Source organism: Panthera onca, chromosome C2, assembly GCF_046562875.1.
Source record: "Panthera onca isolate mPanOnc1 chromosome C2, mPanOnc1 haplotype 2, whole genome shotgun sequence".
In the NCBI taxonomy this organism is placed as follows: domain Eukaryota; kingdom Metazoa; phylum Chordata; class Mammalia; order Carnivora; family Felidae; genus Panthera; species Panthera onca.
In genome coordinates this window covers 140590873-140615287 of record NC_138347.1, presented here as the reverse complement: position 1 = coordinate 140615287, position 24415 = coordinate 140590873, and the positions used below count along the sequence as shown (strand labels likewise).

The 24415-nt window shown below is 38.9% G+C and overlaps 1 protein-coding gene across 18 annotated transcripts in view; it reads left to right on the top strand.

The window, feature by feature from the left end:
• The window catches only part of THRB (thyroid hormone receptor beta), a 384269-nt gene that overhangs the window by 329327 nt on the left and 30527 nt on the right, over window positions 1–24415 (top strand). For all 18 annotated transcript variants that reach the window (XM_060638542.3, XM_078432406.2, XM_060638544.3 and 15 more), the window contains 2 exons: window positions 16271–16371; window positions 21621–21768. In XM_060638542.3, coding sequence (XP_060494525.1) covers window positions 16271–16371; window positions 21621–21768 — 249 coding nt within the window. The remainder of the gene's footprint in view (window positions 1–16270; window positions 16372–21620; window positions 21769–24415) is intronic.

Here is a 24415-nt window from a genome sequence, read left to right as displayed (position 1 = left end):
ATCTATATATATATATCTCAAAATGAATATGGTCAGTTTCTTTGCTAAAGAGAATATGTAAAAGGCTTCCCCTTGGTGGATAGGCACTCTGGCTTTTGAAGTAGGCTAATTCTCCCCAGTTCAGGTTCAGTTTAAAAGTTCATTTGATTTTTTTTCTTGGTATTTCATATTCAAAGTTTATTATAGTTAACTAATAAAATATTTTAGTGACTTTTGATAATAGTATAACATTGATATGTTGGGACTTATAAATGTTCATCTTAATATATTTACTTACCCATGTTAAGCTATAAAGAACCCACTTGTGACCACAGTAAGCCATAAGAGCATAAAACTCAGAAAGGAACTAATACACTTTCTATTGCCACTTTGTCCCTAAAGTTTCACATGTCTGGAATCATGCCAAATGAATTCTCTACATGAAAGCAAGTGTAATATCCTTCAAAATATCCAAAGTTAAGACAAGTGCAATATCTAGTTATTTTAATAGACACTGTGGCTTTACAATGCTGCTTAATTTTCTATCAATAGAACATTTCTTGCACACCAAAAAATAAAATAAAAGAAGCAAACAGGTAGTACTCAGGGAAAGTAGTGGCCTCTGCCAGATATTTTGGAAATAGCTTAAATTCTAGCACAAATATGCCAGAAACTGTTTTTTCCCTGTGTATGAACTACAGGATATTGCATAGGAAATCAAATTTACAGGTTTCTGTAATTAGCAAAAATATGATGCCCATTGATCCTCAAAGGTGAATTTCTTTGCAAAATTATCTTAGAACAGAATATGGCTTAGCTGATTATGGCTACTACAAAAATTATCATTTGCTTTTCTTAATGTGACTCCGTAATTAAAAGTGGACTGTTTTGAAAACAAAATCTAAAAAACAAAAACCTCAAACTCAAACCCCTGTTTAGTTTTTACCATACACTGAGTTCGGATTTTCTGTGCTGTTCTCTAACTTCCAAACATGAAATATAAAGGGAATTGCAACATAAAACATTTTCAGAGTAATTGTCTGCATTTTCATTTAATTTCAAGGATATCCTTAATATCCCCTGTAAGGATGCCCAAATTTCTCACCGATTACAAAGGGCACACCACGTAAGTCCCCTAATGGGAACATTTGAGATAGATTGATTGTGTGCTTTCTATTTCATTTAGTATTACACTTATAAGTAACTTATCTTTGAAAAGAAGTTAACACTGCCTCCTTAGACATGCCTGGAAATGCCTCTCATAAGGTTGTAGGAGCGCAAGACAATAGGGTGTCTGCCCCTCTATTTGGGCATTCTGCTATTCTTAAAAATTCCTGCAAAACTTTTCAGGCTCTTTTACTCTGTTTTCTTTTGTCTTTTCACAGTGTGTTCTTCAAGCAGTGCTGGAGAATATTTGCTCATAAAACGTTAAACCAGAGATTCTTTGCTAATTAATTTGATGCTTGAACTAGAGGCTAAGACACATTGTATGCATATATTGATGTAATTTCCCAAAGCCATATGCCATTGAAAGGCCACTGCCACCTGCCAAACTCACTAAATCAAAGCAGGCAAATATTCTTAAATGCGCCATTATTTACTGTTACAAGTCTTTAAGTAAATCCCAGTAAAACTGAACCCAGCTGTTAACTGTCTCTTAGGACAAAAGGTCGTGCCCAACATGTTTATCCATATTGATCCATTATTGATTTTTGTTGTTGTTGGAGGACATCAGTAGTATCTCCTTAAGGCAAAATTAAGAGTATAAACAGGTGTTCAGTGGGGCACAGCTCATTATTCCAATTGGATTTTTATCTATTTTCATGAAATTCATAATTGTTTCATCTGGGTTTCTTTCTGTCACTACAGCACTACAAACTCAATAGCACAGCTGTCTTAACTTTTTCATTTTTTTTTTAAAGGATGGCTTATTCTTTAGCCTTTAATTGTGTTTCTAGTAAATAGAAAATGATCATAATCTTGTAAAAAAAATTTACTATAAGTACCCATAGATGAAATAAAGGAAGGCTACAGAACCCAATGTCAAGACTAGTTATCTTAGTGGTACGCTTCAGAATGACTTTTAGTTCTTTTTGTGTTGTTTTTGTTTTTACATTTATAGCCAAGAGGGGGAAACGTTATCAAGCTCCTGAAGCATGGAAGACATGAACTAAGGAAGAGTCAGAATTCAGTTCCTTGAATCAAATTTAAAATAAAACTTTAAGAATTGGGGCGGGGGGCAGAGCCATATCATTTTCACATTGAGGAAGGCTGAAATGCAGAATGTAATGTCTGTCTTATTTTTCGTAAAGAATATGAGAAAATACATTTTTACTTTTTAAAAGTTAGAGACAAATAAAAAGAACCCTAGCAATCACAGAAGATACCAGCTCCTTTTTTTTTTTTTTTTTTTTTTTTTGGTCTTTCAAGTAACATAGCCTTGATTTGTTATGTTAAAATCAGCCTTCACAGCCAGTTCTGATCACACACTTCACCCTAGCCCCTAGCCCAAGAGGAAGGGAAAAGTAGGTTTGGAAATCAGCCAGAGGGGAAGGGAACTGGCAACCAGGGTGTTGTGCCTTCTCCTTTGCGACCAGGGTTTCAGCATAATTAAAAGTCGATATCTTTTCTTGTCTTTTGGGGGAAGGGGGTGTGGGTCGCTGGCTGTTTCCACCAGAAATTCCACTTACATTCCTAAGTACCCAAACAGCTTGAGTCTGGGTGCCCTGTGGGGAGCACAGTCAGACTCTGGGTCTGTTTAAATAGAGTCATTCCCTGGAGTGTCTGTCCTGTGCAACCCCTTCCACAGGATTCTTTGCTTGACATTCTATGTGCCATCTTTACAGGCATTGTATATCCGAAATTTGCCGGTGTGTTTGCATCAGAGTTGGTTATCATGTCCAAGAGGATAAGAAATTCCTGGTTTTGAGCCAGGATCAAAGAGATGGAGTATTTTTGTCCTGTTCAGTTTTGCTTTTGATTGCACATGCTCTTGTTCTAAAGTCATAATATTGGTGTTGCAGAAAAAAATATTAATAACTGAAGCAGAAACTGTACATAGAACTGTCCTTTCTGATTCTGTTTTCATAGCCCCTCTGTCTCAGAGATAGGAATCTAAACCTTTTTTCATGTCCTGTAGTTCTTCTGACTTCATGTGAATAATTGTGTAGGCATTAGAAATGGAAATTAAATGGTAAGGTGGGGGATGTTTGAAGTGACCCACATCAAGAGGACTGGATTAAAAAGAAGAGTTAAGCCCCAAAGAAATATGATCTCTAATTAGAATTTCCTTGGCCTCTTTTAAAGTTAGAGAAGGATTGCTATACAGTAGAGTGGACATGGGGAGATTCCAAAGTCTGCCCAGAAAAAAAAAAAAAAATGTTCCATGAGAAACAGGTACCCTTAAGCCCTAGAATCACACTCAGTCTCTGGAAAGGCAAGCAGGAAAGGAAACCAAACAAGGGGAAGATTCATGAGTCTCCCAACCACATCATCACTCCCAACCACAAACCTGAATGTGAGATGATCATACACTATTTCCATTTCTTTCTCAACATTTCCCTCTCCTTCCCTTCCTGCCCCTCTACCTCCTCTCTGTCTCCCCTGCTCCCAACTTCCCCTTTACCTCTCCCTCACTCTCTCTTTGCTGCCCCTCTCTTTCCTCCCTTCTCTCCCCCACTAGTTTAATTTGTTTAATTTAAACACATATGATTAGTCCACCCAGTGCAACAAGTGTTGTAGATATCATGTCTTTAAAACATATTATTACTTAAGAAGTTAATGCTTCAGATTTTTCTATAATGCTTATGTAATGTAGGGGTGTTGACATAAGGTTAGCATTTCAAATTAGGCACTGCTACCCGTATACTATTAAGAGACACCACCGGTCTAGAAAACAATAGAACTACTATTTTTTTTTTTTAATGCAAAGCACATTTGCTGTTAAAAAGGTTAAATAAAAGTGCCTCTTCTCAGTGTCTAGAACTGGAAGCAAAGTAAAGAAGAGTAGTAATTTCTAGACCTAGTCCAAGTGCAGACAAAAGCATGAGCTGACTCTTCTTTCCTTTCCCTTCTTTGCCAAGAATTAGATAACTGTCTTGTCAAAAGCCATGTCCTTCAGAAGTTTCACCGGACGCCCTAACCTCATCCTACAGCAACCACTGTGATTGCTCACGATGAAAGCTAATAGCAGGAATCCAAGGCATTATGAGAAACTGATGTCAGATGATGGACAGGCTTGTGAGAAACTATTGGTGCTGTTTATTTCCTGCATATGGAAATGTCCACCACCTTGCATCCCTCTATAAATACTTTCCCACAAACTCAAAGTTTTTTTCTCAGCTCTTAGCATTCAGGTGCATTGAGCCTGAGGTCCCGTTGCTTTCTACTCTACCACCTGCTCTGGTCTAGCTTGTATGATATGACCTTTCATCTTCTTATACTGATACTAAGTACCAGTGCTCACTTAGTGTCTATATTCTTCCTTTTCCAGATCTTCATGACTGCTGAGCTTCCGTGCGCTGTCCTTGGTACTACCCTCATCTCCACTCCCTCTGTACTGTACTGGCTGCTTTAGAGAATTGCCTGTTCTCCTGGACACATGTGCTTTTGAGTGGTCACCCCACCCTCCCCCCATTTCTTCATCTGCAGATACTTCCTGCCATGTTGCCCTGTCATCTTCTCTCCACGTTCACCGGCCTTCTCAAAGCCTTCTGCTTCCAGCCACTCACTGGCAATGATTCCCTGCTCTCTACAACCACCAAGAGGCTCCTCCTCAAAGTTCCAAACCCTTTTCCATGCCTTATTAGATCAACACTAACTCCACCAACTCCTCCCTCCCCACAGGGAAGATTCTGGCTTCCCTGCCCTAAAGGGAAATTTTGATTCTGGCTTTTGTGCTTCTATCCACACCCTCTTTTCCAGAAATCTTGGCCAGTTTCTCCATGGATCCTTCTCTCTGCCATACTTCCCCAAACCAATGATGCTCTTTTCCCAGCTACCAGCCACTGTCACCCATACCCCAGTATGTGCCCTGCCATTCTCAGCCTGCATCACTTCAGGTCACTAACTCAGCTCACAGCCCATAAGCTTCTTCTACTTAACCAGCACCACATTTCTTCAATACCCCAGCTCCCAACTGGCCCTGGCTTCAAAGGCAGGTATCCCTTGTTTTATACAATAGTGCTGAATCATTTGTGTGAACCACCTTTAAATTTTTTTTTATATAGGTGCACCTGGGTGGCTCAGTCAGTTAAGCATCTGACTTTGGCTCAGGTCATGATCTCACGGTTCATGGGTTCAAGCCCTGCATCAGGCTCTGGGCTGAAAGCACAGATCCCGCTTCGGATCCACTGTCCCTATCTCTACCCCTCCCCTGCTTGTGCTCTCTCTCTTAAAAATAAATAACTTTTTTTAAAATTACATAATACATATTAGACCAGAGTTTCTCAACCTTGGCACTATGGACATTTGGCATTCAATCATTGTTGTAGGGCTGACCCATGCCTTGTAGGATGTTTAGCAGCATTCCTGCCTCTATATATGACATTCCAGTAGCATACAACTGCTCACGCCTTGTTGTGACAACCAACAGTGTGTCCAGATATTGCCAAATGTCCCTCTGGGGCAAAATCACTCCTGGTTGAGAACCACTGCATTAAAGGACATAACATTTAGAGAATATCTGCAGTAAAAGGATCTTTTTGTAATGTAAAAATCTCTCCTCAGTTCTCATATTGAAAAGTCTAGATTTTTGTACACCGAGTTGTTTCAAAATGGATCACACTTGAACATATATACATATATATGCATATATATACATATGTATAGGCAACATGCTACTTACATATATGTGTTAAAGTTCATTCCTATAGTCTGGATTTGGGTTCTCTTCATCATATACACTTGTTTATAACTCTATCTAGATCATTAGCACCATGAGGGCAATAACCTCCTTTACTTCACACTCTGTGAAGTACACATCTGTCATGACTCCGAGGCATACCTGCAGGGAGACCAGTAGAGTTTACACAACAATGATGTTATCCTGATGACAAATGCAACCACTCATTCCTCTTGATTAAACATCAGTCTGAAGAGCTGATAGTCCACATTTTTAGAGCCATAACCTTGAATCTCATTCTGAATCAATTTCCAGATGAAGAAAAGGCACCCATTTTTCTCAAACATGCAGGACCTGAAATAACTGTGGAAGCCCAATGCCATAGATTAACTCTCAGTATAAAATCAGAGGCAACTAGTGCCCATTTCTGGTGACCCTTTCTGCTCTCCTCCCCTCCCACTCTTCTAATACATTACACCTTCCTATTTTCTAACCCATCCCCTCTTTTAAAATGGGAAAAGACCACATTAGTATCGGAGTTCTAAAACTCCAGTGCCTACAAGTGGCAGAGAGTTGATATTAATGAGAGAAAGGCACAGTTGTTTTATAAAGACTGCTGAACTTAAAATTTTAACCAGTATACATATTGTGTATGTTATATGATAAAAATATTTTTAAATTTCACGAAGAAATATACTCTCTCTCCTTTTCCTTGAATTACTTTTGTCTTCCCATTTTTGACAAAAATTAAAATTATGTGAAATATTTCTTTACCTATAAAAAGATACAATAAACACAAATGGCATTTATAAACATAAATAGCCTCAGGGTTGGGGTGTAACAGGGAGTGGTGTGGACTGTGATGAACTGGAAAGTATATCTTTTTCTTCATAGATGGACTGCCCTTCTCAGTTTAGTTGATCATCACCCTGTGCGAATTTGGACTCAGTATTGCCAGATCTTCTGATTTTGCACATGAAGCAGGAAATCTGGATGTCATCTGAAATGTTCTGGTTTTAAAAATTAGCTGAGATTTTTGAACGCTCCACAATCCAAACACTGTGGACTGCCAGTGTGTGTGCCCCTTTGATTAAAATCTTGACCGAAACTCATTATACCAATCTATTCCCTTTCCCAGTGATTTGCATCGTCAAGTGTTTTAGCTCTGATTATGGATCAAAAGGTTATGTCAGCTACTTTACTTGAGTCTACAGAGACAGGGACAAGAAAGTTTAGCTAGAGACTTGTACATGAAACTGGACTATGAAATTTAGTCCTAAAAATGGATATATTTTAGTTTCAGGAATTTTTGAGTCAGAAGAAATAATCTGAAACTTGCTTTGCCCCTTTTCTGTGCTAAGATTTCCAGACGGTGGGATCCCAGAGTCCCTTGTCATCATGTCTTCTCCCCTTTTCTGAATCAACAACTTCTATCTGGTCCTCCTCCTGCTTCCTTTTCCCTTCTCTCCCCACGGTGGTTTAGAGTTGGAAGACTTAGGACTCCATGTTATCCATCCCCCAGTAGCAAGGGCCTAGCCAGCCAGAGGGCAAGGAGGAAAGCAAAGATGTTCAAGGATCCCATCAGGGTAGTGGGGAACATGGAAAGGTGGCTGCTGTTCTGGGGAAAGATTTGGTGAAACGGGAATTTCTGGGGCAACTCTGCTGGAAATGTGCAGACTGCAATGAAAGAATATCTTTAAAGTTAATGCCATTTCATGTTTGTACCCAGTGTCTTACCCACTAGGCCCATGCATGTTTGTTAAATAAATAAATGGCTGGCTGGCTGGCTGGCTGGACAGATGGATTAATATTGTGTTTATCAGAGAGTCAAAATAAACATGATGCAAAACTTGGTGCTTAATACTAAAAATTAAATGTAAAAGGATCAGCATTAGTATGTTGGGAAAAGATGAAGAGATAAGCCATTCAAGATTTTTTACGTATATAAAGAAATGACATGGGGAAGAAGGTGCTAGTGGGAGAAAAAGTTTAAATCAGAAGGATCTGAGCTGTGGGATGAAGTGAGAAGGTTCAATATAAAATTGAAAGAATTAGGGGCTCCTGGGTGGCTCAGTCAGTAAACCATCCAACTTTTGATTTCAACTCAGGTCATGATCTCATGAGATGGAGCCTGCTTGAGATTCTCTCTCTCTCTCTCTCTCTCTCTCTCTCTCTCTCTCAACTTCTGCTCTTCCCCCCTCTCTAAAATAAATAACTAAAATAAAATAAAATAAAATTTAAAGAATGACTCAACTTGCCAAAGACTTAGCTTCCTTAGGGGTGTTAATATATAGTCTCATTTGATAACCTGACCCAAACTAGTTAGGATCTTTCGATGGTTTTAAGTTGATAGTTCCACAAGATGAATCAGCAACATGGACCTCTCTAAACTGTCCAAATTATTTCCCACCACCAACGATAACCACTGCTCCTTTTAGACAGTTTTGCTTGGCAAAGGGTCCTATACCAAAGGTAAAATTGGCCAGATGGGGAATGGTTTCTGAACTCTGCTCCTCTCCCTTCTGTGAGATCTACCTTCCCAGGCAGCACCTTGTGCCATTAAGATTAATCTGCCTTATGTTCTATTCCCTAAGGGTTGTGTGTTTCTCCTCCAAGGACCTGAGATGCTATAATTTACTCAAGAGAATTAAACTAGACAGCCTTCTGATTTTACTCATACATGGGAAAGGCTTGAATCTAGTGCAAACCAAGAAGCCAGGCTTACTGCCTGTTGCATGATTTCCAGCATAAATATACACAACTTTGCCTTTTCACACACCAAGTCCCTCTGAGAATCAAGTTTTTGAAATTAATGTTAGCTACAACATGGTTAAACCTTGAAAACCTTAGGCTAAGTTAAAAGCCAGTCACACAAGCCACAAAATGTATCATTTCACTTGTAACAAATATCTAGAAGAGGGACATCTGTAGAAACAGAACATAGATTTGCGGTTGCTTAGAGTAGAGGGGGTGAAAGGGATAGGAGGAATGGAGGTGACATCTAAAGGTACAAGGTTTCTTTGGGGGATGAGGAAATTGTTCTAAAGTTGATTGTGGAGATGATTTCACAACTCTATGAATATATAAAAAGCCATTGAATTATATGGTATGTGAATTAGATCTTAAAGAAGCTGCTAACAAAATAGGTTGAAAATGTTAGTAATATTTTACCATGTCAACCTATTCTACATGCAGGATAATACTTGGCAATTAAGCAGACATTGCCAAGTGTCAACTAAAAAAAAAATCTCTAAGTCTTTGTTGAACAAACAGATGGAGTTTGCTTTCATAATAATATGCTTGATAAAGTGGCAGCATAGTTTATTAGTCTAAAAAAATAATACATCTGAGCATGTAAGAGCTGAGGAAAACATATCACCCTTGGATTACCACATATTGGTCTTGTTTTATGGGGTGTTTGGTAACGATGTTTTTTCAACAGTCACTTGGGATAATGTGCAGATGCAGTTCTCAAATGAGCAGCATGGCTTCCAGGGTTCAGTTTCTCATATTTGTTTCTAGACGGAACCAAATACGGACATCTATTTAGTGTCCATTCCTGGTGACAAAATTTGCACTACATGTGCATTTTCCTTAGCAGGGCATAGTGGCCAGCATGTGGGTTATTTGATAAGCATGGAAAAGTAAAAAGATGGGAACATGGAAATAGGAGAGCAAGAAATGGTAAGTTCCCTGGGAGAATTAGTTAGCATGTGATGTTGTCAACTATAATCTTAAGAGAACCTCACCTACCTATTAATTATGTGTGGGATGTTACTCCCTGATGGAAGTTATCTAATGATGAACAATGGACTTACGCATAATAATTGATGTATCATTGCCTATGGTGGCTGTTTTGGGTAAAGAGTATGGTTCTGAGTTATATTTTAGAGAAAAGAAAGACGGGTGGGGTACACGGGTATGACCATGTGAACAACTGCTACCAACTTAATTTCTGTAAAAGTCGTGATGATTTTACTAAAGACATATTCAATCACCTATTCATCTACCCACCAAAAACATAATCTAGGAGAAATAAGAGAACAAATCAAATCACCTATCAGACTAGAGTCAGAAAATGGAAGACGCCATTCCACTCACAGATTGAATTATCATTGGATTCCAGGATTCACAAAAACCTAAAGGTCAAACAGTTCAACTATGTACATAAATTGCTGAACGATAATTCAACAATTTATAGGGAGGGAGAAGTTTTCAGTATCCTACTGCCAACACCAGAAGATAGAGCAGGCAAATCATGAGGTAGAGTGAGAAATGGTGAGGGACCTACATCTTAACTCTGGTTAATATTCCCTGCCCCACCCCAAGGCATGTCCCACAAGCAACACAGAGTCCAACTGTATTACAGTTGGTTCCTGAACATGAGAAGCAAGTGGCCTGTGCCTCTTTCTCCTTTATCTCTACCATGTGCACCTGATACCAAGAACTGCAAAGTCTTCATTCTGATCAACTGTACATAACCTCTACTATAAGAGAACAGGAGATAGCTTTCCTAACATGGATATATTTACTCCATCCACCTTTTCCAGGAAGCTGTGTGTTTTATTTTTTGTATGATTTTCTCATTTATTTGCTTATTTATCTTTATGTGTTTATTTCCATAAATTTGTGATTCTAAAGCTATGGTCTTGGACTTACATATTAGTAATAACAAACATAGTGGGGGTTTTTTTTGTTTTTTTAATATGAAATTTATTGACAAAATGGTTTCCATACAACACCCAGTGCTCATCCCAACAGATGCCCTCCTTAATACCCATCACCCACCCTTCCCTCCTTCCCACCCCCCCATCAACCCTCAGTTTATTCTCAGTATTTAAGAGTCTCTTATGGTTTGCCTCCTTCCCTCTCTGTAACTCCCCCCCCCCCTTTGTTCTCCCCCCTGGTCTTCTGTTGAGTTTCTCAGGATCCACATATAAGTGAAAACATATGGTATCTGTCTTTCTCTGCCTGACTTATTTCACCTAGCATAACACTCTCCAGTTCCATCCATGTTGCTACAAATGGCCAGATTTCATTCTTTCTCATTGCCAAATAGTATTCCATTGTATATATAAACCACATCTTCTTTATCCATTCGTCAGTTGATGGACATTTAGGCTCTTTCCATAATTTGGCTATTGTTGAAAGTGCTGCTATAAACACTGGGCTACAAGTGCCCCTATGCATCAGCACTCCTATATCCCTTGAGTAAATTCCTAGCAGTGCTATTGCTGGGTCATAAGGTAGATCTATTATTAATTTTTTGAGGAACCTCCACACTGTTTTCCAGAGTGGCTGCACCAGTTTGCATTCCCACCAACAGTGCAAGAGGGTTCCCATTTTTCCACATCCTCTCCAGCATCTATAGTCTCCTGATTTGTTCATTTTAGCCACTCTGACTGGTGTGAGGTGATATCTCAGTGTGGTGTTGATTTGTACTTCCCTGATGAGGAGTGACATTGAACATCTTTTCATGTACCTGTTGGCCATCTGGATGTCTTCTGTAGAAAAGTGTCTATTCATGTCTTCTGCCCATTTCTTCACTGGATTATTTGTTTTTTGGGTGTAGAGTCTGGCGAGTTCTTTATAGATTTTGGATACTAGCCCTTTGTCCAATATGTCATTTGCAAAGATCTTTTCCCATTCCGTCGGTTGCCTTTTAGTTTTGTTGGTTGCTTCCTTTGCAGTGCAGAAGCTTTTTATCTTCATGAGGTCCCAATAGTTCATTTTTGCTTTTAATTCCCTTGCCTTTGGAGATGTGTCAAGTAAGAAATTGCTGCGGCTGAGGTCAGAGAGGTTTTTTTCCTGCTTTCTCCTCTAGGGTTTTGATGGTTTCCTGTCTCACATTCAGGTCCTTTATCCATTTTGAGTTTATTTTTGTGAATGGTGTAAGAAAGTGGTCTAGTTTCATTCTTCTGCATGTTGCTGTCCAGTTCTCCCAGCACCATTTGTTAAAGAGACTGTGTGTTTTAATAATTGGGTTACTTTGTTGTTTAAACATTACTTTGTGTTTTAGAAGTTTGTGTTTCTGTGCACACACAAGCACATGCCACACACGGTCACACATACTAGTCCAAGATGAAGAAATATCAAAATGCTACAGTTCTTATCACTGTGGTGGAGAGTTGATAGGTAAATTTGCTTTTTGTTCATTTTTGTCTTTTACTTTTTCTATCATGAACTGCACTACTTGTATAATTTTTATGTAAAAAGAAAATTTATGAGAAACTATACACACGTTGCTTTTGATTCCTAAAGAGTGACCATTGAATTCCATTGGTGTTAGTTAAGTCCAGACTATCTCTAGCCATTTTCCCTAGGACTCTCCCCCTCCCACATTTGGTAACTAGTTATTTCTCTGGGCACAGAGCTCTGTTGGAATATTTTGCGTTATTTCTTTCTATGGAGGGACTCCCAAAACTGTGTTTGGAATAAATCAACACCTAGTGAGTCTTCCTGTAGATTTTGTTAGATTTCTTATTAAATTTGAGCCACAGCACCATCAGCTACCTAGCAGACAGTGGTATATACAACCTTGGGACTTAAGGTTAATGATTGTGTAAAGGGGAATGGGAAACTTACCCAGAAGCAAACACTCTTGAGTTAATGGATAGTGGTTTATATAGCCCCAAGTAGAAAGTGGAGCACATAATATAAAATTCAGACTGCAAATCTCTTCTTTTGGTGATGGCATCTTAATGCCTGGTCATAGTGATTTTCATTTCTCTATTGTGAGAAAATGGTATTGCCCTTAAGCTCTCTTTAGTCCTATCTCACTGTATGGAACCTAGTGATCAGAGCAAAGAAAGCAGGACCAAGTCCAGTTGATTAGTGAGCATGCATCCCTCAGATCACTAAGTGTTGGATGAGTGTCAATCTGGATGTCTTAGTTTTAATGAGTGGAATCTCATTTTCTTTACCAAAAATCAAACTTTCTAATGAACTTTTCATTAGGCCTGATATTTGGGCTCCTGCCTCTGCATTATCACCTCTTTGAGAAATCTTTTCTGAGGTCTTTTAGCTTTCTCAGGCATACCTCCAGGCTTCAAGTCTGCTCATCTGCAAGTTCCAGATACATCCCTCCTCCTTACTTTCTCCACCATTGGTCAATGGCAGAGATCTTAAAAGCCATGATGCCATCTGTCAGAGGAAGCAGGTGCTAGATAGACAGTGGGGGTTCAGCATGAATGTTCTGATCCCTGCCCTCTAGCTGGAACTGTACAAACGTATAGTGAATCAACGATTGTGGTCAAAGAGAAGAAAAACTCAAAGGTAGTTATAATGTAGATTATAAAGGACTACTGTCGGGGAAGCACAAGGAGTTTATGGGAGCACCAAGTTTGACGTGAGCTGGGGGGTAGACAGGAAGGCTCCTCAAAGAGTTTCCCCTTTGTGATTCTGGACATAGCCCTAACCCAGTGCCTACGACATTATATGCAGATGATCTGTTATTGATCTGAAAGAATTAAAATTTAGCCTATCTTTAGACCCTTAGCACATTGCCTAGCACATTGTATACCCACATAAATATTTGTCAAATGGAACTGTTCTCTTTTACTTCATTTCTTTGTTTTTGTAATAACAGCTTTATTGAAACACATTTCACATACCAATAAAATTCACACATTTAAAGTGTACAAAACGTATCCATGAAAAACCATTGTTTCTAGTGGTTTTTAGTATATTCAGAGTTGTGGAACCAACAACACTATACAATTCTAGAACATTTTCATCACCCTGAAAAGAAACTCTGTACCCATTAGCAGGTAACTTCCCATTGTCCCTCCAGGCCTTCTTCCTGACTATGACTTGCCTGCTTTAGACATTTCATATAAATGAAATCATACAATATGTGGCCTTTCATGTCTGGCTTCTTTCATTTAGCATAATGTTTTCACGTTCCATCCATGTTGTAGCATGTATCAGTACTTTAGTCTTTCTTCCAGCTGAATAATATTCCACTGTATGAATATACTACCTTTTGTTTATCCACTCACCATTTGATGGACATTTGGGTTGTTTCCAAACTTTGGATATTATAAATAATGCTACTTTGAACATTCATGAATAGGTTTGTGTGTGGACACCTATTATCAGTTCTCGTGGGTATATATGCAGGAGCGGAATTGCTGGGTCATATGTAAGGTTATGTTTCACCTTTTCAGGAACTGCCAAACTCTTCTAAAGCACATTTTACATTCCTACGAGCAACATATAAGGGTTCAAATTTCTCCATATCCTCATCAACATTTGTTATTGTCTGTCATTTTTATTATGACCATCCTCAAGGATGTTACATGGTGTCTCATTGTAGTTTGGGCTCTGTATTCCTGTACGGTGATGTTCAGCGTCTTTCATGTTCTTTCCTTCATTTTCACCTTTTCTGTTCACACCAAAGAATGACCAGGACTGGAAATTTAACACAGTCTTTTACACTTATGCTTACCAAAGGAAGAAACCATGTCTTAATTTGTTTTTATATTCTTAGCACCAACCATTGTGCTAAGCACCTAGTAGATGGTAAATAACTGTTTTCTGAATTAATGAATAGATGAATGATTGAATAAGCACATCCCTCATTCCAGCCCCCTTTTTGTCTGCGAAGATCCCTCCCAGAATTCTCTTTTTAGAAATGTCTGATGAGATTTTTCAAACTCTTGAAGTGAATTCAACAGATGACTCATGGTTGGCATGATGTAAAAGTAAACTAAGAAAAGCTGTGATATTTAAGAAGATAATCCTGTACATTACCAGATTACTCTGAAGTCATTTGTCTCCTTCCCAAGAGGGACCATCTTTCTAAAATAAAATCTGAGCAAAGTAATTTCTATGAAATTGTGAAAAGGACTCATTTTCTTCTGTTTTCTTTATGGATATTTTTTCTGAAAAGTAAGCCCTCTCGGACCTAGTTTAATAAAGAATCTATGAAATGTCATGGTAAAACATACAGTAAGTCATCTGTCATTTCAACCTGGCTAATCTTTATTGAAACCAATAAGAGTTTACCAAGTCAAAGAACTTCACAAGGTGCTGTGATCAAAGGAAGGAATTATTTTGTTATCTCAGCCCCTCCCTTCTCCACGTCCCAACAAAGCAGACCTTATTTTGACTTTTTGCACTTATCTAAAGCTGTGTGCATCTGTGGTAAACCACTGATACCAAACGAAACTGAATTTGCCCTTCAGAATCAGTTTCTTGTGTTTGGACACTGTCTACAAGTGAAGGGGAAGAGGCGAAGACCAGTGGGAAGTGGGCTGCTTCTGTCTGTGTTTTTAAACTTTAGTTTTCTGGGCCAAGGAATTTAAACTAATAAACCAACAGGACACTTAACCAAGAGAGTTACCATAATTGGACTTTATTTTTTTCTTTTTATTTTTTTTAACTTTTTTTTAACGTTTCTTTATTATTAAGAGACAGAGAGAGAGACAGCATGAGCATGGGAGGAGCAGAGAGAGGAGGAGACACAGAATCCGAAGCAGGCTCCAGGTTCTGAGCTGTCAGTACAGACGCGGGTCTCCAACTCACAAACTGCTCATGACCTGAGCAGAAGTCAGAGGATTAACTGACTGAGCCACCCAGGCGCCCCATGGACTTTCTTTTTTTCTTAATAAATAGAGCTTCTATTATTTCACACTACCCAGTGTTGTTGGGTTTTGTGTCATAATGTCACAAGTTTAACCAAAAATAAAAATTTTAGATGGCTTGTTCATTCTACTTAAAGTTAACTGTCTATTTTTAGAAAAATATCATCATCACTTATACTAGAAGTTAGGAGATCTGGCTAGAAGATCTATGCTTTAATTTCTAGTGTGACCCCTAGGAAGGCCAAGCAAACTTCTGAAAACCTGTTCACCTCAAGAGTACTTGACGATCTCCAAGCTATGAAGTTTTCTGAATTTATTGCATGGTACCTTGAGTCCAAAGTCGATCCAGTCTTCTAAGAAAAAGTTCTGAAATAAGCCTTACAAAAGAGATTGTGTTCTCCAGAACCCAGAGCATTCCAGACATCTCAAATCTTGCCCTCTCTGCATGATTTATTGGATCCAACAGACTTCAGATATATTCCTACCTGCACAGCAAGAGTGGTCACACCTATTTCTAAGGCATTCGGAAATCCTGGGCCTAGTATCAACTCTATACGTGTGAGATAAGATAGTGGATAAGTATAAGATACTGAGCAAGTATATTACATCAGGGAAAGACTTTAAATTTTTTCTCATTTAAATGTTTTATTTACCTTTTACATTTAAAACTAAATGATCACAAGATATAAACCCCAATACAAAAGTTGTATTCAAATGTATGAAACAGTTTGATCCTGCCTCCTCCCTGCCACACCTTACCTCCTGTCCTCTTTTTATCCTCCTTCACTCCTCCAAGCTAGGGTGTGTCTTTGACTTTAACATGATATTGTTTTCTCACGTTCCTTTTTTCTCCTTGTCACAGGGTACATCCCCAGTTACTTAGACAAGGACGAGCTATGTGTAGTGTGTGGTGACAAAGCCACGGGGTATCACTACCGCTGCATCACGTGTGAAGGCTGCAAGGTAACTGCCCTTGGACCAGTGAGCTCAGCACCCAGCCCAGCTCCTGTCCCCTCCCAGGATTCCAACAGAATGCAACAAGAAGTTTAAGTTGAAATTAGAACCAAATTCCAACATTCACAGCCTGTTACCATCCAAGTGTCTGGTTGTCCTCCTCATTTTTTGGCATTTTCAAGAAACGAATTTATTTTTTTTTTTTTCAAATCAAAAACAACTAAATAAAGTTTTGCAAGAGTATAATGTCTGGCTTTGAAGACAGGGAGAGAACTCATAAGATGAAAAGAAATTAGGGGCGCCTGGGTGGCTCAGTCGGTTGGGTGTCCAACTTCGGCTCAGGTCATGATCTCCCAGTCTGTGGGTTCAAGCCCCATGTCAGGCTCTGGGCTGACAGCTCAAAGCCTGGGGCCTGCTTCAGATTCTATGTCTCCCTCTCTCTCTGCCCCTCCCCCACTTGTGCTCCCTCTCTCCCTCTCTCTCTCTCTGAAAAATAAACGTTAAAAAATTTTTTAAAGATGAAAAGAAATTAATAATATTCTCACTTTGAGTTTAAAAATGCATAGATATTTTATAATATATTTTCCCAAGAAATGACCATTTCTCCTCCTCTTTTATCAGCAGTAGTTGAAGAGACAGGATTTGCTCTACTCCAGGCTGTTAATCTGAGTAAATATGTTCACTTTTAAGGGTTCCATTAAGGAATATCTTTGAGGCTACTTACAGTCAATTGTGTTCTGAAATTACTCACATTGGCTTTCTGCACAACCTTCAGCCAATAAGTAAATTCTGGGCATCCATCAGCTAATTTTATGCTCTACAGTCCCATCTTCAGGAAATACCTGACAAGAATACACCAGTGATGAACACTTCACTTCCCGAAAGTGAGCCTAAATTTGCCTACTTATACTCTTCATCATCAAAATTAAGATGAGCTTTTTGGCAAATATCTTTTGGTCCAACAACCTAGCCTCGAAAATAAAATCCACTGTAAAATAAATAAAGCTTAACCCAGGGCTACATCCAACGTTCAGCTAATGTTTTATAAATGAGGAAGTATAATAAGTCAGGGAAAGACTTCTTAAATTTTTTCTTGTAGAATGTTTTATTTACTTTTGTATTTAAAACCAGATGATCACAGGATGTAAACCCTAAGGCAAAGATTGTATTAAACTGTCTAAAATAATTCGGTCCTCCCTCCGATGTTGCCCACCTCCCCTCTTCTCCTCTCTTCCCTTCCTCCAACTAACCCCCCCTTTTCTCCTAACCTTTGACCCAAAACCCCTAAAATCAGCATGTTAGCTTGGTTTCAAGATAAGGTGCCCCATTTCCCTAGTGGAAGATCTTCCATGAAAATTCCCTATTTTTTATCCATAAAATTAGGAAACCCTTAGCGGAAGCCTGCTTAAAGTGATGAAATGATATATCCATTGGAATCAGGCATTTCTAAGTTCCCAAGGCCTTATATCTGTAAGGCTGTTTTTTGTAATGTGATGTAGTGTGCTTTCATTCATTCAGACCCCTTTGATCTAGAATGTGTACCTTTTAACAAAGACAATGCTAAAGATTGCTATTACATCTATGAAAATAATGTCTTAAGGAGTTTAACGGAACTGATTACAAATAAGTCCTGACTATTTATTAATTTGGGGGACTTGCAGACTGTCTCTTGAAAGCACACTTTTATTGGCTTGATTTGAAAGTAATAAAACTACATTAGTCTAAATATATTCTCTCATTCTGAAAGCTCAGTAATTCAAACAGGCCTTTTTTCTAAATTAGCCCCAATTCATAAAGCTTTGCCTATCTGATTATGCAGCATTGAGACTCTTTCAAAAATCAGTTACTAATGGTAAATTCTGAATTCTGGAAGAGACTCTAATGAAAATTCCATTTAATACTCAACTCCCAAAGTGACTCTAAATGTGCCTTGCAGAGAACTTAATGCTTATTAGTGATTGACCTAAACAAAGGGAGAATCAAGCCTATTAACCTGTGTCCCTGCTTTATGTATGTCTTCATGATGATCAAGAAATCCACTAGCCTCTTTTCCCAAGATCACAGGATGTTTAGAGCCTGATTCAACTGAGGTTTACTTAAAAGAAATCATGTAGCAAAAAGCTAGATTTTTCAGCTTCTATGCCTTTATCTCAGATCAGAATCCTGTTTCTAGGATGGCCTCCATCATAAAACCAGAAAGCAGCTCTCCTGGGGTGATCATGCATTTAATGTAAGGACAAAGTATCTTGGAAAAAGGCAACAGTTTTTTGAATGAAACAGTTTTTAAGAGTGGCCAAAGATGAAAAAGGTCATGCTTCACATTCTGTTTATTCAAACCTACAACTTTAAAATATTTCTACCGCATACTTGCAGTGTATATGGGGAGAAACTTTTTTTGCCCATTTTTCCCCTGAAGACAGTAAAAATCTTTTGGAGCTGTTGTGTCTGTCTTGATGAACCAGTTTTTATGAATCTCTTACAGAAGGAATGGTGATACTTCCCCACAACAAATTATTTTTCTGAGAAAGATTCACAGCTATTATAAGTTGCCCAAATATTGAACCAGCAGAATGACACTTAGCTCCTTATCACACTAATTAGTGCATCATATCAGACCACTAATAAGAGGATCTAGTCCTTCTCAAAATGGAGAGAAACACGTCTGATGTTGACTTCTAAAAGCAAAACCCCATCTCGCCAACAAATCATCAATGACATATATGTCCTTATCTAGTCCCTGGGGCACGTCTTTTGTTAGTTCACCTCTAAAAAGATTTTTTACAGGTAGACTACATTAAACATTCTGTATTCAGTTCACTTGCAGAAGTTAGTTTTTGTCCCTTTTTAAAATTAAAGGACCTAGTACCTTTACATTTACATTTACTCCACTCCAGTGGCCCTTCATCCTGTGTCAAATATGCTTTTATTATAGCTTAGGGGTCTTAAAGGGATCTGGTCTACGAAGAGCCCAAGAAAAGCCATCAGAGATAAGCCACAGGGAAGATGTCACTAGGAAAAGCAGAGCCTGCTACCCCAACACTTTTCCCAAAATAAGCAATGTATAAATTATTTCATTCGCTCCATTTAAAAGTTCACAAAGTAGCTTTTTTTGGAAAAATGAATGTCACCCCTGTGTCTGGGACACCACACCTGATCCTCTCCTTAGCATTGTCTGACTCCTCAGTATGCTGTCCTCCCTCTAAAACACGAGACAATGTCACAGTATGTGAGAAAAGGGTCTCCCTAACTTCAGAGTACCAACTTTCCTATCTTCAGAGCATCATTCTCCCCAGATGCCCTGGACTTTGGTGCTGCCACCTCTGGGGAGACCTTGCCTCCTCCAGAAGGAGGTATGCCACCCAGTCCCTCTCCTCCCTGTCTGTGACACATGTCTTCTTGCCAGGAATCTCCAGGTCTCTTTTGCTCTGCAGGCAGGCGTAACCCTTAAAGGGTGGATTGGACAGAGGGTAGCAGAGGTGGAATAGGGAGGTTCACAGGGGAGCTGGTTTTTCAGTTCTGTGACATGCCCAGGGAATTCATGCTTTCGCAGAATTTGCCCACCTTGAATACCCAGGGAGATACTGCTGACATGTCAAACAGCTGCCCATGTGTGATTGAGTGAATCTTATATAAGATAAGAGTATATCAGTGTATATCAACATCATTCAAACTAATGGAGTCAAGTGTTTAAGGACACAAAACCCAACTATGTGACAGTTTTCCTGTTGAAACTTGAGCAATAGAAATGATAAGGGATTTTGCACACATACCCCAAAATCAAGTCCATTAGTTTCGGTTATTGTTGTCATTTTTCCATTGTATTCTGTTTCGTCCGATATAAAATTCTACCTTTGACCTTTTCATTACAAGGAAGGGCTCTTATGTCTGAATAATGAATATGCAAGGAGTATGTATACATAATCAAAGCCAAGGAAAGTTAACCAGGATAATTCAAATTTGGGCTTAATCTAGGTCAGCTGGTATTTCAGTCCTACTATTTACGTAACAAAATTAGAGGTCCCTTTAAGCTTTAGTAGATAATATCCTTCAAAATGTGTTTCTGCTTTGCTAGTCTACTAAAACGGATAAAATGAAGGCAAGGGGGGTACTATTTATAATCTGTTCATCTGTTCATTTAAATAATACAGTAAAACTGAACTCAGTTTATATCATATAAGCAGTTAAGTAAATAAGACTTAGAGTCTGACTCCTGAGCTCCAGGCCAAGTTCTACAACGTACTTACCACATGATTTGGGGCAAGTGATTTAACCTATTCGAGGCTTAGTTTTTTAATCCCTACCATGGAGATATTAAGAGTACCTACTTCATAAGGTTGTTAGAAGAGACAGAAGGATATGGAAGGTGTCTACAGCCCTTTGCAATGTACCCCTCATGATAAGTGCCCTCCACCACCATTAATGCCTACAATACAGAAACTCCATTGCCAAGACTGGAGTATCATGTCCAGGAAAGTTCTACTATAACACGTCTTGAGGATATTTGTGTCACCTAAACCTGGACTAAATGGCATGCTCAGCAGCCTTTATGGTGGCACTCTCCCATATCTTAAGAAAGGAAGACACCTACTGATCTTCAGGGTATATGTCTACTGATACTGGAGAAAAAGAGTACTATGAAAGGAAAAACCCCAATGCATTAAGCTCTGAGAAAATCTGGGTAGAGAATCTGGAATTTTCTATTCCCCAAGTACTGTTATTTCAAGGGTTATCTGAGCTGGTAATGGACATTGCAAGAGTCAAAAACAAGAATTAAACTAAATCTCTGAAGGTCATTTAATGCATCCATTTAATCACCAAATGATTAAATTATTAATTAATAGAGTATAACAAGTATCCAGCTCTCTTATTCTCCAGCGCAAAGTGTAGCAAGGTTCTTCACAGCTTAATTTAACAACATAATTATGACACTCTATGAAAGGAAAGAATATGATTTATTTTTATTACTCAATGTTTAGAAAAATAAAAATGAACACTAGATATCCCCATTAACCTCTTTTCCTTACTAAATGCCAAAAAGATATTGACTCTATAGTCCTGGACGTTTCCTTCAGCTCAGATATAGAATTCTTTAGATTCAGTTTGGGCTAACTGTCCTATATGTGAATAGGTAAAGGTACAAGCCCATGCATAGGAAAGGTCAAAAACAATCCATCACAGTTATGTGGACACAAAATTCTGGAGTCATTTATTTCTAGGAAATATGAAACTGTTGTCTTTGGTCTTTCTTTTTCATGTAGGGTTTCTTTAGGAGAACCATTCAGAAAAATCTCCATCCATCCTATTCCTGTAAATATGAAGGAAAATGTGTCATAGACAAAGTTACGCGAAATCAGTGCCAGGAATGTCGCTTTAAAAAATGCATCTATGTTGGCATGGCAACAGATTGTAAGTAATCTTTTTCCTCTTTTTCGTATTCAAGGAGTGTTGATTGGGGAAAGGTTTGGTTCAAGGAGATCAACTGGGCAGAAAAGAAATAGAGGCTCATGTGGACAGAGGGAAGACCTGTAGCACTCCCAGCGACCCCTCACTCCCAGTCATTGCTGGGTGCTTTCCATCCTACCCCTTCCCTAGCAACTCCTAACTCTCAAAGTATCTAGACGACAGGTAAGGGAAAGTGAGTAAATTATCCCTAGCACATCTGCAGGACTATTAGCAATACTCTGTTTGCAAGAGAGTATGAATGAGCGGTCTTGTCCATTCACCTGGATGAGGTGTGGTTTTACACACAACATTCATGTGGTGAGAGCCTTGTGGACTAGTCCTAATATTTTTCAAAAGAAGAGACAAGAATTTATTTTGTGGACGTTTTTGGAGATGGGGCACTGGCAGAAAACATTGTGTTCAGTAATTTCTGAAGAATGTGAGGCTGAGTGCTCTATAGCATGAGTCATCCTGCAGTTGGGTGTTTGCTATATTTTTAGCCATAAAAACATTCTAAGCTCCAGTCCTCCTACCCAGTTTTCAAAGTGCCACAGCATATGGCAGTGAGATTAGCCATTGGAGTCTCTTCTTCTCGCACTGTGCAAGGGATTTACACCAGTTCTTTTAATTAATCTAATAATAAAATAAGAATTGTGTCACTCAGAATGTGTGGCCTCCATTTTGCCAGGCGTCAGGGTTAATGACTTCTATTGGCACAAATGTTTGCACCTCAATGAAAGTCTCTAACTTTTAGTTTTAAAAAAGAGAAGAAAAAGAAAGAAAACCAAAAAAAAAAAAAGGAGAGAAAAAAGAAGGCAGTGAGGATTTTCCTCATGAAAGAGGAAATAATCATGGCTCACATTTATGTGATAAAAAGGGTTCCCTCCACTAGAACAAAAAAATCTGTGAAATGTCCTGGTTTTCCCATTAGAGAAGACAGAATGGGGAATCTTTAAAAAGGAGGAGGGTTGTGTGACAGCTTTAGGCTAGAAATCCTGGGTTAATCCCCACCTCCGGCTGAGTGTGTTCTTTGTCTTTATCTTTTAAAGACTTTAGCCACGGCCAACAATATGCCTGATAGGGATATGTGAAATGATTGACCTAGAACCAAATATTTAGATGTGCCACTATAAGGAACTGTTACTATTGAGTATCCATTTCATTGTTTTATTGAGAAGTTAAAGATATGAATATTTATAAGGTTAAAAAAAAGCTCAGTGTTAATCTGGACTGGGTGGAAATTAATTTTGAATGCACCCTATGAAGCACTATAAGAGCTCAGGCTTTATAATCAGAAAAACTGTTGGAGTCCCATATCTGCCACTTACTAGCTGTGTGACCATCAGAGTTAACCTCAGGTTTCCCTTCTGTGAAATTTATTGCCTACCTTGCAAGTTGTTTTCAGAATTAAATTAGATAATGCATGTTAAATGCAACAATCCCCAGCACAGAGGAAGCATTTGGGAAATGGGACTATGAGTACAGCCCATTTATTAAAGGGAACAATCCCTTTAATAAGGGAACCTAAATGACTAAACAGGGCTCATTCCCATTTCCCACATTTGCCATTGCTCACCTGACTTTGACGATCCAATCAAGTCTAGATGATCTGGGATTCATTATTCTGTTTGTGGATTAGCTGAGTACTTTTGGTTCTCTTCTTCCTGCTATGTTTGCTTTTTTTCTTTTCCTACCAGGTCACACCTTCATCAAGAAATGGCTCTAGGACAGTGATGTTGTAGAACTGGAATCAGGAGTCCTGGGTCTTGCCTTGGCTCTGCCATGAACTTGCTCTGTGACTTTAGGCAAGTCATGATCTCTCTGGATCAACTTCCTCCTCTGTGACAGGAGGGAGTTGGGCTAGATAATACCTAAGGTTCTTTCCAGTTCTAAATACTATGACTCTGTAGCATAAAACCTGAGCCTTTCCATTCTACTGATAGTTACTAAGAGTCTGGTGAAATGGCTTCATTTTGGAAATTAACCCCAGAAATATAGGCTTCTTTTTCCTGCCCTTCTTATTTCCCCATTGCACAAATGGTAAAAGTCATGGCTATATTTACTGACCACATGTAGTGCATTATCACACTGAACACCCTCTGAAGTGGGAATTATTGAGCCTGTTTTATACAGGAAGAAATGAAAAAGCTCCAAGAGCCTGAGCAACTTGCCAGAGGTCACACAGCTAGAATGTGGTAGTCTCAGGATTCAGACCCAGCTCTTTCTAGATTCCAAAGCCTGGGCTCTTTAACCACCATTGAGGATAGACCACGTAGAGACTAGAGCAAAGTGAGTACCTGTGCAGCCTCAGATAGGTTGAGCCACATTTCAATTAGCACTTAAGAGAGCTAACAAAGAGGGGTGCCTGGGTGGCTCAGTCAGTTAGGCGTCTGACCTTGGCTCAGGCCATGATCTCACAGCCTGTGGGTTTGAGCCCCGCGTTGGGCTTCTGTGCTGACAGCTCAGAGCCTGGAGCCTGCTTTGGACTCTGTCTCCCTCTCTTTCTGCCTCTCCCCTGCTCACACTCTGTCTTTCTCTCCTTCAAAAATAAACACTAAAAAAAAATATTTTTAAGAAAGCCCTATTTATCTGAGGAAGGGGATCATTAGCC